This window comes from Synchiropus splendidus, chromosome 2 (assembly GCF_027744825.2).
Source record: "Synchiropus splendidus isolate RoL2022-P1 chromosome 2, RoL_Sspl_1.0, whole genome shotgun sequence".
Taxonomy (NCBI): domain Eukaryota; kingdom Metazoa; phylum Chordata; class Actinopteri; order Syngnathiformes; family Callionymidae; genus Synchiropus; species Synchiropus splendidus.
Window position 1 is genome coordinate 23350245 of NC_071335.1, and position 21819 is coordinate 23372063.

General features: G+C 43.7%; 1 protein-coding gene across 9 annotated transcripts in view; it reads right to left on the bottom strand.

The window, feature by feature from the left end:
* The window catches only part of inpp4b (inositol polyphosphate-4-phosphatase type II B), a 134638-nt gene that overhangs the window by 40275 nt on the left and 72544 nt on the right, over nt 1-21819 (bottom strand). For all 9 annotated transcript variants that reach the window (XR_008413848.1, XR_008413849.1, XM_053854993.1 and 6 more), the window contains 3 exons: nt 10197-10302; nt 4267-4336; nt 169-316 (listed from right to left, as the gene is read on the bottom strand). Coding sequence is in view for 7 of the 9 variants with exons in the window: in XM_053854993.1 (XP_053710968.1) it covers nt 169-316; nt 4267-4336; nt 10197-10302 (324 nt within the window). In the remaining 2 variants the exon portion in view is untranslated. The remainder of the gene's footprint in view (nt 1-168; nt 317-4266; nt 4337-10196; nt 10303-21819) is intronic.

Here is a 21819-nt window from a genome sequence, read left to right on the forward strand (position 1 = left end):
ACTTTCTTGGCTTCAACTTACTGACTTTTGACTGAATCGTGAGATGAACTCTGGCGTGTTGGAAAACCCCCAAACTTTATTTTAGAGTTCCGTGCTATTTTCTTTGGAAGCGCTGCCTTGGGAATACGCGCAACTGGGAAGTCACATTCAGCGTCCTCTGATGCTCACCTGCTCATGTCCTCCTGAATGTAGAGTGACAGCAGCTGTTTGGGGACGTTGAAGGAGAGAGTGCACTCATCCATTTGTTCTCTCACGAGCATCCACTTGCTGTCCACAGTTTGGAATCGGTACACCTTGCATACTGGGTTTTTGAAGACTGAGAACACAAACAGTGAACAAGTTTAAACCAAAAGGGAGGGACAAGACAGACACAGCAAAGGTAAGTCAACTCATGATCAATACCTCCGACTGCCACAGGACGTGTGCCACCTCACTGTGGAAGTGAAACCAAACTCCTCCCGCGTATTTAAAACCACATGCATACATCCCCATCCATATTCAGCGTCCATTAAAACCAATTTGGATTTAGGTTTATTTTGGTCGGTACTTTACAGATGGACTAATAGCCGCAGCAGACCGGTGAAAATAAAGTACAGCTCTAATGCCCTTATCTCAGCGCTGACAGCAGAGGCCAGGAGAGATGTGTGCAACCAACGGTGAATCCGAGAAGAAATTTATGAGATGATTCGGTCACGAGGCTTCGCGAACTGATGTGGTGACCATCTCGGCTGTCAAACAGGCATGACAGCAGCAATTTTATTTTCATTCACTTTCAAGTCCGGGCCAGACTATTTCTTTTTACATGCTCTCTGGCAGCTGGGTTCACGCTCCTTTTTACATCCTTCTTTCTGAATAACCTCGTTCTGCTTGGCGTTGTACCTCGACCGAGTGGATAGTTGGAAGTGTGAGATGCTAGGAAGCTCAGTGAAGCAATTATTAGAAGCCTACAAATGGAATTCAAAGGGCGGCCTGAGGGCTAAACCCTGCCCTGTGTCAGCCTTAGAGACGGTCAACAGGAGAAAATGAAAACATTCTTAGCAGTAAAATGTGAAAAATATCGATATAAAAACGAAACATTTTGGGATTTCCAAGTCAAACCTATTTAACTGCTTAACCACGCTGGCATGGATGACTTTGAACCTCCATACACAAGACAGGGGCCAAACTTTGGGATGCCTCAACTCACACTTTGAATTCATTGAGCTCAGACTGAGCTCTTTCCTTGACTGGCCTTGGTCCGGTTCTGGTGCTCTATTTGATTTGATTCTAATGACCTGAAAGTGATTCTTGTCCCTATGACCCACAGAGGTGAGAAGGAAGCTCTATCCCACACTGCATGACTTAAACACACGTGGGTCCAAAGCCAATTACAGTGGTACCTTGGTTTTCGAAAGTCCCGGGATTCGAAATCGGAGTTCTAACAAAAATTTTAAGATTTTTTTTGTTTGTGATTTCGAGCGAAAATCCAGAATTCGAACGGCCCCGAAAAAAAGTCAGAAAAAAACCTAACGTGCGCGGACCGATCAACTGATCCACGACCCGCTTTGTTATTGTGTATAACACAGCCTCTGTATGCAGACGTGTCCCGTTAGCTACATTTACTGACTGTTTTTTCTTCATATTGAGGTGTAAAACCTTTCCTGTCTCCACACTGGACCGTGGTAGAGTGTCACAGGGGAGGTGCTGGAGCCACACTCCAGGGTTTGATGTCCTGTTGTGGGCTGGAGCTGGGACAGGGATGAGGCGAGTCTGGGACAGAGCGTGACTTGGTTTATGACTTTGTCACAGCCAAACTGCACAGAAGCGCACATTCAGAGCTGGACAGGCACCGGGCACCTCTTCACTTCTGGAGAGACGTCACTCACTCGGCAACCCCTCCCACATGCAGCGGCCACACACATAGAGGAACAGCCACCTGCAGCAGACACTCTACATTCACTCCTACAAAAGCCTGTTTTAAGGCTTGGAACGCATCATTTCTTTTTCCATTCATTGTGATGGGAAAAATCCATTCAGATTTCCAACAAATCGCATCTCGAACGGCCGTCTGGAACGGATTGTGGTCCAGAACCGAGGTACCACTGTATTGTGAGTCAAACAGGGTCAACATTTCCTATATAATGAAACGCAATTTAAATTCAAACCTTTCGCTCCTGTAGACTGATGCGATGCATTATGGACCTGCAGTGACTGGAGCCACAAAGCTTTTGACTAAAAAGACCACTAATAACCAAATGGTCTGAATTTGAACTCATTAAATCAAGCTGCATCAGAATACAATTATAAATCATGGCAATAATCAGGCATGAGCACATACATTCTTGGGGGCAGGAGCTCGGCCTGAAAATAGGGCACCAGTTGTGAAGATGATTTATTGATTTATTGATTTATTTTGCATCAGTTTGTCTCCCCAGTTCCCTCTGCAGTTCAGTAAGGAGGGACTCGTGAGCACCACGCAATAAATTTGACTCGGATTCTGATGCTGCAGGTCAAACAGGGTCACGAATCTCCAAAGATCAGAAATGAATTTCCCATTAGATTCCAAAATATATTTGGGTGGAATTGAAGTGAAAGGGTGAAGACGTTTTTTTTTCCCTTAAGGATCCCAGAGGAAATGGGCTCCAGCCAGCGGAGCACTTTCTCTCATGCCGGGGAAAAAGGGGTCATCTGTGCATGTGGCTGGTAATGATGACACAGCAAGACAGTTGGGCTATAAAAAACATGTCTGCTTTGACTGACGCTGCCACGCCAATGAAGGGGAAATGCTTATTATACATTATAGAATTGTCTCACCATTGCAGTGCATTATGGGTCATTATTATGTGAGTACTGTTTTCCGACTAGTAACTATTAGGGGTGGGATTCAATTAAAAAAAATCTAATTAATTCGAGAATTTGTGATGAATTAATCTCAATTAATCGCAGTTTAATGGTATAAGAATATTTGCCACAAGATGCCATGTTTCAATGTGAATACATTTGGTATATTACATACATTTAAACAACAAAATATTGTTTATTTTGCATCAGTTTGACAGTAGCACAATAAACCAGGATGGTGACTATATTCACGTTTTTATATCACCTTATTTAAACTAAAGCTCTGTTAATGTCTTGAAAATATTTGTATAAGAATTTCAGTTTTATAAGAATTTCAAGTCCATTCAGAGCAGTGGAAACCCTGGTCATTGTGTAGTGAAAAACCTCCCTGAACAAAAGCAAACAGATGCTTTTGTTTGCTTTTGTTCAGGGATTCCTCCATGTTTGTTGTTGTTGTTCTCATCCTAGCTGCCACGTGTCTTGTGCATCAGTGGGATCAGTGGAGCAGGAACTCCTGCACTGACAAAGGTTCCCTGTTGTCTGGGGAGCAAACTCTTACATTAAACTAAATGAAATTAGCTTTCTGTTGAAATATATTAATCGTAATAATCTATAAATCACTATAGATATTTGGTGCACATCACTCTGCAGGCTGGAGGTGTTTGGTCATTTATACATCACATTTTGCAGATTAAAAGGTGGAATATACTACGACTACATTCTTAAAATGTGAAGAGATGATTAAATAACTCAGAAACCAGAAAGTTCATTGGAAGAGAAAACTGTCGACGCAAGGACGAACCAAGAGAAGAGGTCGGAAACATAACCTCAGTGCGCAGAGAGACATTTGCTGATTTTAATATCCTTTTGGGAAAGGGATTAACACTTGAACTTCAGCGAGCACAGACACTAATAAGTCCGCCAGTCAGACGGCCGCTTCCCTCACTCCACCTCTTATAAAAATTACTTCCTGGAACGTGAGGCGCGTGCATCTATTCCCCAGCTCTCCGCGAAAGGTAATAAAAGTGGAAAACCAAATTGCATTACTTAATATGGCAGCGTCCACTGGGAGCAAGTTCTTAGACGGGCAGCAGATGTGCGCCTGCAAACGTCCCTCTGGTTTAGCTGCTCATCACGGCAGCAACAGTAAAATAGGAAGACACTTCAGTGGCGCCGCAGAGGAAGGCATGAGATATGAACTGTGCAGCAGGAGTGATGCCAGTTTGGTTGCTTCCATTGAATATTTATAAGCCAAACCACCGGTCTCACTTCTGCAGCGTGAATTCTCAATTTAAATGGCCTTCTGTTTTGTGGGTCCAGATTTTCTGCTTTATTATTATTTCAGTGTTTTAAAGGTGAGATCAAATATGACCCACTGTAGCTGCAGTGGAGCCAGGACACTTGCAATAGATGGGTGCATGCGTGGCTGAGGCGTGCTGGTCTTACCGGGCCCAGTCAGAAGGTTAATGTCTCTGTTAATGCAGGGGCTGGACACAGGATCGCAGACCAAGGGGCACTGAAAAGGCACACAAATACCACAATTAGATTACAAAAAAGGAATTCAAAAATCGATTTATGAGCAACGTAACAAGTAAAAGCTCTCTTGAATTAGTTTATATGCTTCCCAGAGTTACGCTCATCCTGGCAAAACGTCACCTGATGCCAGTTCCGCTGTCGATGTGTAACCACTTGCATTGTTCAAAGAGCCCAAACGTTATTAAACTGTTCGTTTCAAGTCGTGAAATAAAAGCAGAAACAAAATACAATTCTTCTCCCTCCATTCTCCCGCATGAAAAATGAGCTACCGTCTTAAAAATATACGCCGACTTCAAATCTCATGTCAAAACAGCATTGATAAAAGCGCAGCCAAGCTTGTCTGAGATTGACTGCAGGCTACAGCATTTCTAGAGCCTCCGCATCCTTCAACAAAAATCAACCAAGAGGTCATACCGTCCTGTCTGCAACTCTGGTACTTAGCTACAAATATTGATCTCAAACTTGTGAAAGAAAAATACAAAAATGTGACTGCCAAACAAACCTCTTCCAGCTCTCGACGAAGGCAGCTGTTACACAAAACACGCAGTTGTGGTAATAAAAACAAGCTGGAGAGGCAGGTGAAACAGCACGTCACTGGCTGCACACTGGATACAACACTAACATGCCAGGTTGAGTTTGACCAGGTTCGGGTTTTCAGAGATCTCTGTTGCCCAGTTTTGAAAATGGGGTGCCACAAATTCAAATGTAATGTTTGCTCTTTTGAAGTATGAACGATTTCTCCCAAGAAACCGGAGCACAAACATAAGAGAAGGTGCAACTCGGTGCTTCCTCTGTCAGTCGTGCGGCATCTGTAACAACTCAGGAGGAGCTGGAGGGGAGGTGGGTTGTAAGTTTGAAGGATGAGGTCGTGGACGCTGCTTGGAGGAACAGGGTCAATGGGTGAAAGCACTTGAAGCTGCTCATGGCCGCCAACGCGAGCTCCACCAAATCCTTGAGGAGCCAGGACTGTGGGAGCCTGACATTTAATAAGATGTGACATAAAGACGATCCGAAGCCCCTTGTGGTGGCGCAAAAGGGCGAGTTGGGCCACTGCTGCTGAAAAATATATGCTGCTTTAATTTTGCATTCGGGGGCACGTGACTCAGCGGGAGGGAAGGTCAGTGGAGGTGGACATGTTGTCCAGCATCAGCACGACCGCACACATTTCGTCCATAGATGTCAATGAATCATATATAATAAGTAATAATTTCATGAAACCTTTTTCTTAAATCACAAGTGAACTGTGAGAAGTAAACTGGGTGCAGTGAAAAGGCGGAAACAAAGCACCAAATCAACAGTAATACTACCTTAATGCCCTTAACAGGGCTTCAGATTCAGGCCGAACTACAACTTCCATATTTAACAGACTCAGACGGACTCGATGTTTCAGGGGGCTTTGGAGGCAACTGTCAGGTTTCTCTTGCAGGAATATAAACAAAGATTTACACCAATGTTGTCTGTTCATGAAGTAGCTTTAGCAGAGTCAAGCAATACTGAAGAAAAGTGGAGACGTTACATGAGAAGGTGAACGTAGAATCAGTATTCCAGATTAGGGCTTTAAAACAAACAAACATGAACATTCTTTTCCCAAGCGTTGGCTTTTTAACACAAAACAAACACCCCAAAAAACAGCCTGGTCAACAAGGTGATAAAAACACGAACCCTTTGCTCCACCCCAACTATTGGCACCTTCTACATCAAGGGCGTCAAACTCACTGTAGGAAGAAGCCGACACTTTAAACAGTGGAGGTCGTGGGTCGAATTAAGTTTCTTTTTAATGAAGTATCGCTGGCAGTGCTTTAACTGCACAGTTAGACACCTGCCTCACGCTGCACAGTGTGACAGGTTCACGTCAAGTCCCACCGCCGACTCACATGAGAGTCACTGGCTTTTCTCCTTGAAACACAAACATACATCTGCGTTCCCATCTGCCCTACAAGTCACTGTTTTTTAAAGCTTCCAGCTTGCGATTCTGAATCTTGCATGGTAGGAAAGGCTTGACACGCTGATCTGTGTGACCCATGACATGCAGTGGCAGTGAAGGATATGTGTCTTAAGCTTTTGCCTGTCACTTAAAGTGAATGAGTTTGTGGATTCCATGTGTTGGCTACTTGATTCGCTGAAAGTAAAAAAGCACCACAACAAACAGAGTTGTCTACACAACTAAAAAACAATTGTTTTTTAACTACTTTATTTGGATTCAGCTGAGTCAATTCATGTAGTTTGTATTCTAGAACCACTCTACATAGACGGAAACAGAATGAACTACTTTTTCTTGTACACACTGAAAGTTCACCAATATACGGATTAGAGAAGTTTCAAAACAATATGAATATGTAATTGAAAAATCATTCACACTCATTGTTCATTTAATCCGCGGGGCAGTGGAGGAAATCACTGGCAGATTTATCAGCAATAGAACTATCACTGCAGGACACAAGTTCTACTTTCACTCATGACTGTACAGATCCAGGAACATTTCCTTTAAAATGAGAAATGAAGCAGGGCTCCCCAACAGATAAAGGCTTCCTGTGCTGTCGCTGAATCTTCCTATAAATCCCATATCACTGTTTTCTGACACATCTGTTCGTCCTTCATTTCCCTTCAGGTGCTTCCACGGCAATGTGGCGTCATAATCCCGAGTGAGTAGTTGGAGATTTTCAGCGTGTAAGAAGACACATACGTGATATTCTGAAAACATTTTGAAAAGTTTTACTCCAGAAAACAAAGTGCAGGAGACAAGTGCTCAAGCTCTTTCTCTGTACACCTGCACGGTGCATTTGAGGACATTCTGAAAAAAAAAAAAATCATCAAATGCTGGACAATTCCGCATTTCATGGGACATGTGGCAACGCTACTAGCGGTTTGGTCTCCAAACTGGTTGTAGCACACAGGGAAACGTTGCGTAAGAGCAAACAATTATCCGGCTAGCCAGTATGTTGCTCATATAACATTAGACCTTTCTCTGAATTTTCAAACCATGAGCCTCACCAAATTTGGGTGAATTCCATCTTTACCCTCAGTGTTAACCCTTAACTTAGCGCTCCCATGATTTTGAGATTAAGGAATACCCAGACTACCCAGAATTCTTTGTGTATTTACAGACAGAAGAAAGCATTTGTTTTATTAAAGGAGATATAAATCACTGTATTATCTTAGCCTATTTTATGGCATATCTACCTCATTGTTATATGACATTTACTTATATTTTACCATCATTTGTCTTCAGAAATGACAAACTCAACGCCACTATAACGTGCAATGCCACAGTCTGAGGACGTATCTGCTTTCATAGCGTGTCCCAATTGTGTTTGCTCGACTCACACACTTCCCATGTCTTTTCTATTCCAGTGACTCCTAATGAGAACCTCTGCATCATCGACACCACCACTAATTTGAATAGTTGCGTAAGTATTTGTGAATTTCCATTATGATTATTTTATAGTCACAAGTTATATTTGCAGTCAGCGGTAAAAAGTTTTTGGGACGCCCGATCTCCAAAATTGTCATGAAGAATCCTGTGTCTTGTGTGCAGCTACATTACACAGGTAGTATATTTGTTTTGTTTATTGTTTATAAGAAAAACTAAAACAGCTTCTCGACCGCTTCACTATGTCAGTTCAAAACATCAAGGTGAACAAAGGACAAAGGAATGTGTCCAGATCTGAACAAAAAACAAATAAGAACACATGATCAACTTAACATTCAGTTGTCCTGTCACTTGCACACCATTAAGTGCATGGAGAAAACTACACATCCACACACAATGTATGAGGACTGACAGGGTGAAAAGCTGAGCTGCATCAAAGGAGTGAAAAAGCTGAATGTTATTGCTCTTAAAGAGGGCCGAGTTTCTGGAGGGAAAACACTCGCGTGTCAAGCAATGGGTCTGTAATTGTTCAATCTATTTAAATAACATACAAAAACAACGGCTGATCAAGTCCTTCCACAACCCCAGCGTCTTTCATCTCAGTACTTGAAAGTTTTTGGTTTTCAGTGTGAATCATATGAACAAGTATTTGCCGAATGATGTGCAAAATATCACAGCTCACCTGTAGCTCACCTTTGTGAAATCTTCCTTTGCCTCGCAGAAATTAAGAATGAATGCAGTGACAGTGTCAGGGATTCTTGAGTTCGAAGTCTTGACAAACACTCAAGCTTTTGTGGAACAACTTTCTCTGGAGATTTTTCTTTACACAAACACTGGTTGGCTCCATGTCAAATCAAAGTGAAATGGAATTGAAAAATGAATTTGATCAGGGACCACAAATGGCCCACGGACCTGTCATGGGACACCCCTGGTCTGGGGTCCGGGGGGCAGCTTGCAACTTCAAACCACACAAAAAAAAAGAGCAGCGGACCTGGAGGACACGTCCAAAATAGAGCCAGCGCTCTGGCTTCAAGACATCCACTCCACTAGTGAATTGCTGAACATCCCCACAAGTGAGTCTCGACTCTCAAGTGAGCCCTCACTAATGTTTATCACGTCTCGGCTCCAGCGCCCTGCCTGCCTCCTCTCAAACACATTTGTGTGGATGCGCGCAGCGATAACACAAACACACGCCAGGAAAACATTCATCAAGCCGACACTGGCAGATTGTCAGTGACAGTTTGGAGCTTGGCAGGGAACCTCCCTTCACCCGTGACTGGGTGGGCAGAAACAAAAGCCAGTCAGCCATGTGGAAGGCTCGGGTCAATTATATAAGACAGGGATACACACAAGCTAAACGTGCGCGCGGCTTGGCGGAGCCCATTCTGACGCCAGGATGTAAATCTACTCCGAAAAATCTCTTCTAAATGGAGACAAAAACCAGAAATAAAAGTTGGGATCGACTGCCTGAGAGGCTTCAGGCGCTGATAACAACAGCCATCGACTCGGTAAACACAGATATCAACCCGACGACTATTTGTTGGACCGCAGCAGCTGTGAGCAGAGCAGGAAATTGCTTCCCTCAAAGCGCCAAGTCAGGTCTGTGGGACCCTTCAAAACCTCAATCTCAAGACTTGAAATAGATAAAGACGACATGTTTCAATTCCAGGGGAAAGAATTGATTGATTCAAAGAAAATGTCTTCTAAATTTGCAAGTAGGAGGCGAGAAACACCTACCAATTCCTCAGAAGGAATTTCTCAAGTGTTTCCTGGCTCTGCCCATGACCTCCACCTAGTGTCTGGAAAGCTTCACTCTGCCTTTTCAGTCAAAAGAGCAGCAGTTTGAGTCTGAGCCTCTAGACGATGACCGGCCTCCTCACTCTACCGTCCAAGAAAGAGCCTCGACCATCGACACATCCGGGTCTCAAGTTCTCTTTGGGCCAATCTCAACTGAGCTCCTTGGATCGAAGCCCAGCCACACGCCTTCCGCAAGTGACGCTGTTGTGCCAGTGGCACCAGACCATCAGATCACAGAAATGACAGACATCACAACACATACCATTACTGGCCAAAAAAAATGTAAAAATGAAGTACATACAACTTCAGTTCTGGCGAGGAAGCAGCCCATTGGGAAGACAGATCTTCAGCTTAGCGTCAAACTGAAGAGGGAGGGCAATCTCCAGTCAGTGGCTAAGCTTAGGTAAGTGGAATGCATTGTATGGGATTAGTGCAAAGAAGAGGCAGCAGTAAGAATGCCACACCTGCAATACTGCCAAGCAAATCGCTGCCTAACAAGGCCAAGACAGTCACGTTTTCTACTGCTGCACATTTGACAGCCAAATCACAACGGTGCCAATCACTTAGAGACACATAGTTCAGGTACATCGCCTTAATCCCCCATTCCTTAATCTGAGGAGCTGAGTCGCCGGCTATAATCCTTGAATTAGCGCGATGGTGCTTGTTGCCTTACCTTCTGTGAGGGAACTTCAGCGGAGATATGATCAAACTCCTCCATCTCCCCCATGGTCAGCCGATTCACCACAACTGTAGCTGAAGTGCACACACCATTGGGTGACCTAGAGAGGACGTGAAGAGAGGACAACAGCGTCAGAGGAACACGCCCGAGGCAGCCACAACAGCAAGTGGAGGATTTTAAGATACATGGAACTGCAAATCTGTTAACATCCGACAACTTCAAACTAACTTCAAATTCATTTTGTCTGACAGCATCAAGTTTTCTTTGATAAAACAACTGGAAAAGCACTGAGACAGTGTATACCTCCACCAAAGAGCTTATTTCACGCAAGTTTCCAGAAACACAGGCAATAATGTGAACAATAAAACGTTTTCCGTGACTCACAAATTGTGTTTGCTCAATTAAAAGAAGTTCCCTTCAAACTCATGACCTAAGTGTTAACTGCTACACCAGTGGGGTCAGTGTCATTCAACATCTTTAGTCATCTCAGTTACAGAAGGCTTCATTTATCTCGGTGGGTCCATGGTACGCTGTGTTTTACCCATCCAGGTTTTCAGGGTTTTAAGCAGCGATGGCAGGTCTGCAGGGGGCGACAGTGGAGGACCCCAAGCCCCTCATAGAGCCATATGGTGTATTGACATATATATATTTAAAGGAATATGTTATGTATTATTTTTCATGACGACAGTGTACTTCAACATGTCAGCAAAAAATCATAACTCATACTTTGAAGCACAGAAGCTCAGCCAACCACAGATTAGGGATCCTCATATTTGGACGTCTGATCCGATCCGATAATGGAATTTGGATATCTGCCGATACCGATATTCCTCTGATGCCATATTGAGCCCAGTTGTTTTTTTTCATGATTGTTGATTTATATTAATTTGAGCCGACAACTAGAGGTAAGACCACAGACAGAAGCATGAAACGTGACGACAGCAAAAACTTTATCCGGAAAACAAATTTGCACATGTCGGCATTTGATATTTATTAAATCCATAATGGACATATGAAGGAAGTGAATGGATAGAAGGCGCTGCTTCATATGATCAGCATGAACATCATATACTTGCTCTTGGAGCATAAATAAATCTGTTTTCCGACTGACAAGTGACGTAAGACCGACGTCTGAAGTCCAACATCGAAGATATTTGACTAGTTTAAGGACACACACTGCGTTTGAAAAATCGAACACATCCAGTGTGCTGTTTGTTCTACATGTTTTCAGATAAAAGTCACGGACTGCTGCTCTGCGACATCAGTGTAAACTGTGGAATGGACTTCCTAAGTTATGTCTCTCACCTCTCACTAATGTACAGGAAATCCATTCCACAGTTCGGACTGTGAAGTTCAGTAAGAGCTTGTCATCTCCTTCCAGGGATTGTGAATTATTATTTTTGAACAACAAAACCTTCCTAAAGCCACGTGGATCTTCAGACCACCACTGAAATCGAATCACTTCTGAACAACCCTGAATACTTCATTGAAATTCATTGACAACTTAACTCTGCTAAAACAAAACACTGTCAAAAACATTGCCTCCGCCGTCACTAAATGATGACATGTCTACGGCGGAAGCGTAACGAAATGATACACTTTGGGAGGAGAACAGTTTACAGTTTGACAGCCAATAAGATTAGAAGGCTGAGAGACAGCATCAAGGCAGGCGGGTGGATGGTTGGGCTTTGCCTCTATCCTTAAGCACAGATGCTTGAAGACTATTAAAAGTGCCACCACTGAGGTCTGGCTGAGCAGGACACCTGTGCTGTGTAATATTCCATGTCTGAAATTCTCTGGACATTAGTTCAGCACATGCCTCACCATGAACAGATTGTAAAATCGCAAAGGTATTTGACTAGAAAAGTAGAGTCCGCCCGTCTTACTGCAGCAGTTTCTTTTAAAAGTCATTTAGAAAATTGTCTGCTGGCCAAAAATATCGCATGCTCCAGTGGGAATGTGATGGGGTTAGGCCCACCGGATAACAGCGTAGATGGCTGTCTAATAAGCCACGGTGTGTGTCCTGCCAGACGCCAGATTGATACTGCAGGTTTTCTTATCAGAGCCCGCACCAATCGCCTTCCCAATCATAGGGGCTGATAGAAAATCAATCGTATTGGCAGAAAGGCAGACGCTTTCAAATGAAGAAATATGGCTCTTGGACGTTTTCGCAGGCAAGTCAGATCACCTGACACACCCATCCTTAGTGTGTTCAGTTCCACTCCAGCCTGAGCAGATACGGGACGGCGAGTGCCAGTAATGGTGTCAGAGAGAGCCGGAGGGACGGATGACACACCTCCGACTGAGGGAGGAAGCACGGAAGGGGCATTTAGGAATCAAACCTCCTGCTACCAGCTACTCGCTTGTGCTGTTGAAAGCATACGGTTATATGGCACAGCGGTTACACACCAGGATTTTGGGTGTGTTCAGGTTGTGCTCGGAACTGGGAAATTTCCAGTAACACCGCGACTAGATGTCGGAGTTCCATGTTGGAAGGTCGGAGAATTCTCACCACGTCAAGATGACTTCCCTGAACGTAAACAGGAAGCAGAAGTTCTTATTCAAGATAAACCCCAAAGGAACCAACACATTCAGTGAATTTGTGGTTCCTCTTCATCCGACATAGTTTGTAGTTGCAAACGCTTCTATCCGACTGAGGCAGGCATGAGAAGATGTCACCATCTTGTTTTCTGACTTCTATATTGTTGACCACGGTTGAGACGTCATTCCAAGCTCCAACTTCCGAGGTGATTGGAACGCAGCATTCACACATGGAAATAACAGCTCAGAGATCATGATCCAGTTAAGACTTGAGAGAAACGTAAACTTAACGTGCATCGTTTTTTCATAGGAGTCACTTCCACCACCAAGGAGACTAAGTTTTTGCCACAGACACATTGATTCCTGATTTCCTAGATTTGTTTTTCATGATGTCACACACGTCACATCTGCGCTACTCTGACACTCTGGTTTCAGACTGTGTTTTCTGTAAAAGTATTATACAGTATATAGTGTATTTCATTTGAAAGTCAAATCCTGTCAGCCAAGGCAACAAAAGAGTTGTGAGCCAGTGTGGCTACGCTTGTGTCGAGGAACTGAAACTCGCCTCCATTTCGATCCCTTTGTCTTGATCTCTGACTGTTCAGCATCTCAATCTAGGTTCCGTAAATAAGTCGGACGAATCCGCGGAGTACAGCCAGAGGTGGAGTATCGAGGGAACATTCACAGTCAGAGACACGATGAAATACTCTAAATGAGAAATGGAGGCGCAAGTGTGCGCACTGGTGCAGGGACAGCGAGATCTCAGTTAGCGCTTAATGTCTCGCAGCGGTCCCCGAGCGAAGAAAATAACATCGGCTGGTTCATAAATCTAATTATTGCCTCTTGCCAGACACCTGTCACACTGTTTACTCCATTTCCTCATGCTGTCTTTCCGACTTGGCTCCTCTCAGCGACGGAGGTGCTGCAGAAAAAGTCACCCTGACTTTGAGCAAACACCACGGAGAGACTGAAGCATTACGGAGGAGATGGAGATTAACATTTAGCAGGAGTTCTCCTGTGGCAAACCTCAGAGGTTAGCCGCTCGCGACACTCCGCAGATTGCTCAGCCTCATTCCTCTAATGAAAGTCTCCTTTTAGAACACGCCGGGGAGACTTTGTTGTTTTAAAGTCACTGATTCATGTCTGGGCTACACATTAACGTCTGCTCTTATTCAAACTCTGTACATTGTTGGGGATTAAGAACGTTCCCCGTGTGCAGCTTAAAAAAAAGTCTTTCATTTAGTTCTGCCATTGTTGTTGCACTGTTTTTACACTCAGTAGCTGCACGGAGTTGGTCGCACACGCACGAAATAAGCCTTTGTCTTCCATCATTTCTCAGCAGGGGTTGCCACGGTAGCCTTCTTGTCCGACCCTGATCTTCCTCCCACACACTCTTCAGGTCCTCCTTCACTGCATCCTTGTCTTCCTCGACTTCATCTCCAACATTCCAGGTCAAACACTGTCGCTGCTCTCAACAAGTCCAAACCATCTGGCCTCCGTAATTTCATCTCGAAACCTCTCCACTTGAGCGACCCCTCGGATCCATACTGTAATCTAGTCCTTCCATGTGCGGGTATGTGTACGATGAGACAGAAATGATGGCTAGTCTGATAGCCTACGTAATATGGACAATTTGCAAGACTGATTCACTGTTGCAGCGGATGGCTTGGAGTCCAGTGAAGAACAGATCAGACCCGGCAGTGTCATGCAAAGCTTGAGCAGTCGGACTGCAGCTAGCAAGATCGCCTGAAGCGCGGAGTCTTGCACTGAGGGTGCAGCACTCTGCTGCTGAAGGAAAGGTGGGAGGTGCAGACACATCTGCCACACCAGTGGTGTCACACCCTGATGATCTTCAAGAGGACTTTGGTGTCCAATGTTGACAGAGAAGTCAGCCTTCCACTTCGCCTCTTGAGGGTGTTTCAAAGGAGTCAAATGTTTCCCTTCCCGCGTGACGTTCAGAAGTAGGGGACGGGTTAGCAGGATCGTGAGCTCTCATCGCTACTTAGCGTTACGTCATGTACATGTTCGTCACTCTCGGTGCCGATGCACATTCAGTGAATATGTGGTTTCTCTTCATGCGACAGATTTTGGAGTTGCAGACACTTGGCATGAGAAGATGTCAATATCTTGTTTTCCGACTTTGATGTCGGTGACCTCAGCTCCAATCTCCCACTTCCCACTTCCAAGGTGATTGGAAATAACATCCTGTGCCGATGCACGCCATCACATAAGATGCTATACAGAGCGAGTAGCATGTCCTTGACTATCCAGAGCGAAGGCAACCTTCACCCCAACTGCTGTCGAGGCGCCACCTATGCATCAAGGAACCCAGCACAAGTCAGCGCAGGCGACTGACTGAGCATCACTGTTGGAGGCCCTCATCCACTTGAGAATACTCAATATTGGACACCAGAGAGAAAGAGTTGCCCTGTCAGGGCTTCCACGCCCAGGTCCACACAAGCTGTGGCAGTTGCACGGTGAGGTGTAGCACAGCTTCGCCAGTTAAATACGATAGGCCTGGACGATTCCGGCAAAAATTCTCATGTCATATTCATATCATAATCACGATTATTCAACAATTTAATATTTTGCTGTCGTTGAATTTTCAAACTTTATTGAACAACTGACCGACAATAAAACAATGCGTAAAATGTAAACAATAATTTAACAGTTATATTTAACTTTCATCATGTAAGTTAAATCTCTTTAGAAACTCCAATCTGTAAGGTCTGGCTTTAGAGAACAGCGGAGATGAGAAAATATTTCAAGTTGAGCAAGCACTTGACTGGGATGTGTAGCTTTTTCTGAGGTTCAGATGTGATTTCATATCCCATTTTTTTCCATTTTTAGTCATTTTTCATGGTGATCATGAGAGAAGTCACTTGTTAAATTATAAAACTTCCACATCAGAGCGCTGCGTCTCTGCAGCACGTTGAATGACAAGGAGCGCTGTCTCAGGTCGAGCGCGAGCCATTGTTCTTATGCATTTATCCACTTCCAAATAATCATTGGTTTTTCGAAACAACTCCAACAAGCGGCTATCACTGCTGTTGTGACTCGGAGGTTCTGATGCTGAATACCATGCCGCCGTTGTACCGAGTCGGCAGCCAACAGTGGCTAACACACCGTGTAAACAGAGGCTGAAGCCCTGCGCTACTCCGTGTAGCGTTTCATGACGATTGTTAGGTTTTCAAATTGTAATCCCGATAAAAATTCTATTAATTGACCATCCCTAAAATATGCCCCAAATATTCTGCCAAAAAAAAAAAAAGGCGCACGCTAAAGAATGTAACTATGTGTCTGTGAGCTGTATCGGAGACTGACCTGTGTTGGCCATGATACAAATGAAGTTTACATTATGCAGTTAAATAAATGCAATGATCTTATTTCAAACGCTAATATTAAAATTCATTTAATGCAGAGTGTTATTGCCAGCACTTTGTGCATGTTAGAGTAGGTGTGCAGCTCGCACAATAACAAAGTCAAACTTCAAAACAATTCCGCTCGCACACACTCCGCACAAAACTAATTGTGCGTGGGCGTAAATCAGCCTTTAAGTTGACAAAGAAGCCGATCGCGCTCCCTTCCTCTCCTCGGTCCCGTCTGTCGCAATTGGCTCGGGGGAAAAAAGCGATGCAGATTGTTCTCTGCCTGCGAGCCCATCCTTTAAAGACCAATTGGCTCAGCGGCTCCTTCATGACCACGCTTCATCAGACGGCTTTGTTCAAGTGACAGAAATGAGGTGGGTAAGATGACCACGGTGAATTCGGGACGATTTAAAAAACGATTTGTTTCCATGAAAAGCCTCTGTTGTGACTGGTTCCAAACGTTCAAGCTGTACCTTCATGGCTCCAGATGAGTGCAGGAGCCATGAGCTGATCTTAGTTCACGTGACTGACGCGATACCGTTTATCAAGAAACGCAGAGAGAGTTTTAAAAATATTGTCTCTATTCAGGTGCGTTTTTTGCAAGTATATATCAGTAGGAGTTTCTGGTAACTGTACTTCATTTTTACTGACAAAAAAACTGATATAAAATAAATGTGTCACTAGATTAAAATATAAAAAAATATTAAAATAAAAATCTCAATGAATCACACTAGAGGAATATCATACACTTTGAACAGATACAAAATGTGTCATAAATTTGCCATTAATTGTGAGTTAACTCACCTCTATTGCGATTTTAATCCAGTGACAGCCCTAAAAATAAGAGAAACGGCCACAGTCACTTTCAGCAGCCGTTTAGTTTTTCATGTTCTGTTTCGTGTTACTCCCACGGTGATGACACCTTGAGGAAGACTAAGAACTATTTGGTCGATTCTTCACAAGTGCATTTGTTGTTTTTTTATTTTTATTTTTTAATAAGCGCAGGACCATGTTTGTGGTCTACCAGTCTTAACTTTAAAACAGACTCCATGACAACTTTTCTTTATTTGCAGTGTCTATTTTCACTTTCACTTCCTTTAAAACTCAAAATGTCTTACGCTGAAATGAGTTGACATGTTAATATTCATCCTTTTTTTTTATGTGAACAATTTGTGTACGTTATGTAGCCGTAAATCCTGACACATAAAATTTGCAAATTTCCACACGGTATGTAACTTTTGAGACTTATTAAGGTTCAATACATTTACCCTGAATTCTTTTTTTATCAGTTTCCACCGACTAAATTCGCGACCAGATGAAATATTGCAATAAAAAAGGCTCATAATGGCTGCCATGCTGGTTTCAGAACTCAACTCTGCTGCACAAAATGGCACATAAAGACATCACTTCGCCTCATTTATTTTCTTACAAAGAAAGATATGTTTCTGTGAGACAAAGAAAGCAGAGTCATTTCTTCAATCACAGCTCACGGTGTGAAGAGCTGAAGAAACGCTTGAAACTGTTAGGACTCCTGAATTCGGAAGGTTATTTGGGAGGTGTCATCTGCGGAAACAAACACAACTGGGCCAGACTGATGAAAGACTTCAGAGCTGCAATGAACCGATAGCTTTGGTTTCAGCACCTGAGAATCTGTTCCATGCGTGTGCTCCATGAACAAATGAATGAATGAATGAATGAACGGCCATTCAACCCCGTATTCTCTGCATCACGAGCACAGTAAAACCAAACTGATGCAAATGTTCCAAATGTCCTCCTGAGACTTTATTCCAGGTCCGTGATGATGAAATAATTCTGTGGTGAAAGTGTACGCCTGATATTTTGGGAACGTTCATCTCCATGCCATGATGCACAGTACGGCTCACTTTGCCAGGGGACAGTGTTCTGAGTCAGGCTGCTCTTTAATGAGACTTGGAAGGCCCTTCTTCGAGTCTTTCATTCAGAATCTATCGAAGGCTTCCAACTTCAGAGGATTCTGCCAACCTCAGCAGCAGACATAAGGTGTGACTGCTAAAGCAGAGACTTGATAACACACGGAATCTAGCATTTAGAGGAACTGTGGAAAACCAAAAGCACAAGACACGTCCACCGAAAAGGACCTTTTGAATCCACCACTAAATAAGACATATGAAAATTCAAGTCTTGCCTACTGACACAAAAACGTTTCACTTGTACTTATCGCATGAACCTTATGCCATATATATATATATATATATATATATATATATATATATATATATATCATATATTGACACTGGGAAAGTGGCCTTTTGAGTGCTGTAATGCCAAAGGCAGCCTTCTCCGTTGCATGTTGACACTTTGGCAGCGCGACACGTGAAAAAAAGACGGAAAAAACAATGGCGCTTCCATTCAAGTTTGACAACAATTACTATTCCAAGCAGTTTAACACAGTGACTTCTCTCTGCCCCCGCAACGCACGATCTCCACCGCCTTGCTTGGAACGCTACACGAGAAGGACAACCTTCTTTTAGTCCATTGAAACACATGTGCGTAACATTCAACGCTGAAGGCTACCTTTGTCGTCAATATAGGACGCAAAAGTCCACTTTCCCAATGTCAGTGTAGGACGCCATCGGAGTGAGCACGGGTTGATCCGAGAGTATCTGCCACCAAAGGTGGAAGGTGCGCTTCGACGGGCGAACACACAACACAGTCACAGACTTTAGCGCCACCCTGTGACTGGAAAGGTGCACTTGAGAATAGCTGCCAGTTGCTTAGGAGTGACAATAGCTTGCTATAAGTTATTGAAACTCTCCTAAAGTTTATATATCGACAACAGTTACAAATGCTATGAAAGTCTCTGCCCATCCCTGACTGCTCCAGACGGTCAATATTCTCTCTGTGTTCTCATGTCTCATCCACAAATCAATCTTACTGGCCGTTTATCCCCAAATCATTGACGTGCAAGAGCGGACATCTGCTCTGGGAAACACGAAGATGAAAGCAATTACAAATTGACACCAACGGTAACTGCATCGTGCCCAGCTTTCAATCGCGTGCGTGTCGGTGCCGTTGGGTGGGAGCGCTTCATCAGAAACTTCAAAGCAGCAATTGCTGTGTGGCCTCCAGGCGCTTCTCTCAGCGGGAAGCATCCGAGAGAGGAAAACACCTGACCAAAACAGAAAGGCAGCAAAATAACATTGGCTTTTCTGCTCACAGGGGCTTTAAAGCTCCAACTATGGTAAACTAGAAACACACAGCAGGCACTGGAAAAGCTGTTTAGCCATTAGTTTGGGATTTCACTCCAACACCACTTGGTGCAAAATCCATTCAATACAGCTTAAAGCTCAATGTTGTCCCTGGTGCAGGAGAGATGATGGAAAAAAAGCCCACCACAACAGGATCTTACACGGGCGAACAAGAACGCAGCAAACCCACAAGCTAGCACCGACTATCTGACCTACATTAGTAAGTGAATGGGTCGGCCAGATATCGCGCTCTCCAATTCTCCAGATGTCAGGACGGACCAGGCTTCAGACCAGACAGGTCCGACGTCAGCGTGGATTTTCACCGGTGATTAATGACCTGTACACGAGAGTCGGCAGCAAGTGCAAATTTCACAAGAGAAGAATTGACTGGATTGATGGAGACATTGTTCTCAGCGCAGGTCTGAGGCACCCGGGGACCCTGGCTGTCCCACCACATGACAGCTACTCTGCCTGGTTTCTGAAACAAATCTTTTAAAATGTGATTAAAACGACAGCCAAACTGGCCCTTTTTATTAATTCTCTTCAAACTAGTCAGTTATTGATGCAGCTTTATTCCTCTACTTAGTCACTTAGCCCTAGTCATTTTCCATTCAGCCACATGGCACGGTAAAATCTGTCTTTCAAAGGGTAAATGGTTCAAACTTAAAATGTGACGAGCTGCTTCCATGCTGAACTAAAAAAACTCATTTTAATGGGTCAGATGTAAAAACGCAGTCCAGGAAATTGAAAATGAAACAAGCAATAATCGCTGTTAGAATTACATCATCAACAATATGCAAGCAGTTAAAAAAAAAAAAAAAAAAACAAGAAAGGTGTCCTCATTTTCTTGGCCTATCTGGATACGTAAAAGGCTCACAGCTGCCAGTCAAATGACTCCAGAGTTGTCTGGCTGCCAACCTGTACCCTCGACTCATCCTCACTTCCACGACATAATGTCGTGACGTTGGGAAAGTGAAAGGGTTTCGTGTCCTGTGCTGACACCGATGGCAGCCTTTCAATAGAGGCACATGCTCCACCTTCCGTGGCACATCCTGATGCCGTGGGGAGCGTGTCACGTAAAAGAAAGACGGAGGTTGGGTTGATGTAAGCCATAGGATGGCGCTCCTTTTTGCTCTATACATCACAATGTGTCAATTTAAAGCTACTCAAATGGCTGTGTTTTTCAGTCATTCAGAGACTTTCTGATATCCAATGTAATTCAGAGAAGCAGCTTCCGAACATCAGACCCATACTTCCGCGCAACACAACACAATGCTTCTGATACATCACATGTTGTGCAGTCAACACTTGGTCGTACATTTCACTCAGATTGGAAAGGAACAGTGACTTTTATCATTTCCAGCTCTCGTTCCTACTTTTCCCAAACAGTGATTATGTGAAACTGTTTGTCTCTGTGTGACGTTGCGTTGTGTGTTATGCTCAGTTTCAATCGAGTAACTTGAGGGGTAACATGGAGGAGGTGTTGGAGGTCAGGGCAGCAGTCACCTGAGGCCTAGCAAATGTCCATCTTGCAGCACTGACCAATGTTATAGTGAGGATGGATGACTGACATTTATTTTTATAAGTCATGAGATCAACTCCAACCCCATACTGTCGATGGAGTGGATAACCAGGCCTCCAAATCTGAAATATAGAGATTTTTTTCCAAAACAAATGGCTAACCTTAACCAGCACTCTGAACCAAACTGAGACTGAACTAAACCTAATAATGACCCAGCTTTTTTTGGAGTCTTCATCAGGTAAATTAACAAGACAGGACTTCAGCTACATTATTTGATGAACAACATTTTTCTTTTCTTGTCCAAATGATTTCATTCTTTTCCATGAGTCACGTTTATGCAGTTGCTAGTTCCCTAAAAGTTGCCTCCGCGGCGCTTATCAACTCCAATTTTCGTACCTGTCGAAAAATGAGTTGCACTCTTTTTACCTGCACTTCAAGCTCCACCAATTCTCCAGCAGTGATTTAAAGAGAGAGACGGAGGGAGCAAAAAAGAGAGGAGGAGACAGCAGGTTCACTGCTATTACTCTCTTTGTCAACTTTATTGCCGGTGTTTTTCTTTTATTTTCTCCTTATCAAGCCTGCAGGCTGTGATATATTGGAGAAAAAGTTTATGTATTTCAGTGTTTCTATTGTGTTTGTGAAGAGCAGTGGGAAAAGAGAAACTGATGCAATCTGAAGAGCAGGTTGATAAAAATCTTGTATTTCTGTATCTACTCTTTCCCATCCGTGGTGGCCACCCGATCCGGACCACCCTCTCTCACCTCACCTATCTTCTTCATGCACTGCGAGTCACGCTCATGGGGACTATAGATACCAAAAGACATCACATGGGAGAACAATAAGAGCTTACGATCATCATGAATCCTCATCCTGACCCCGCCCATCGTTTCTGGACGTCGACAAATGCTGAACACCTATACGTCCACAAACAACAAGCGTCCGCATCAGCACTGGACACA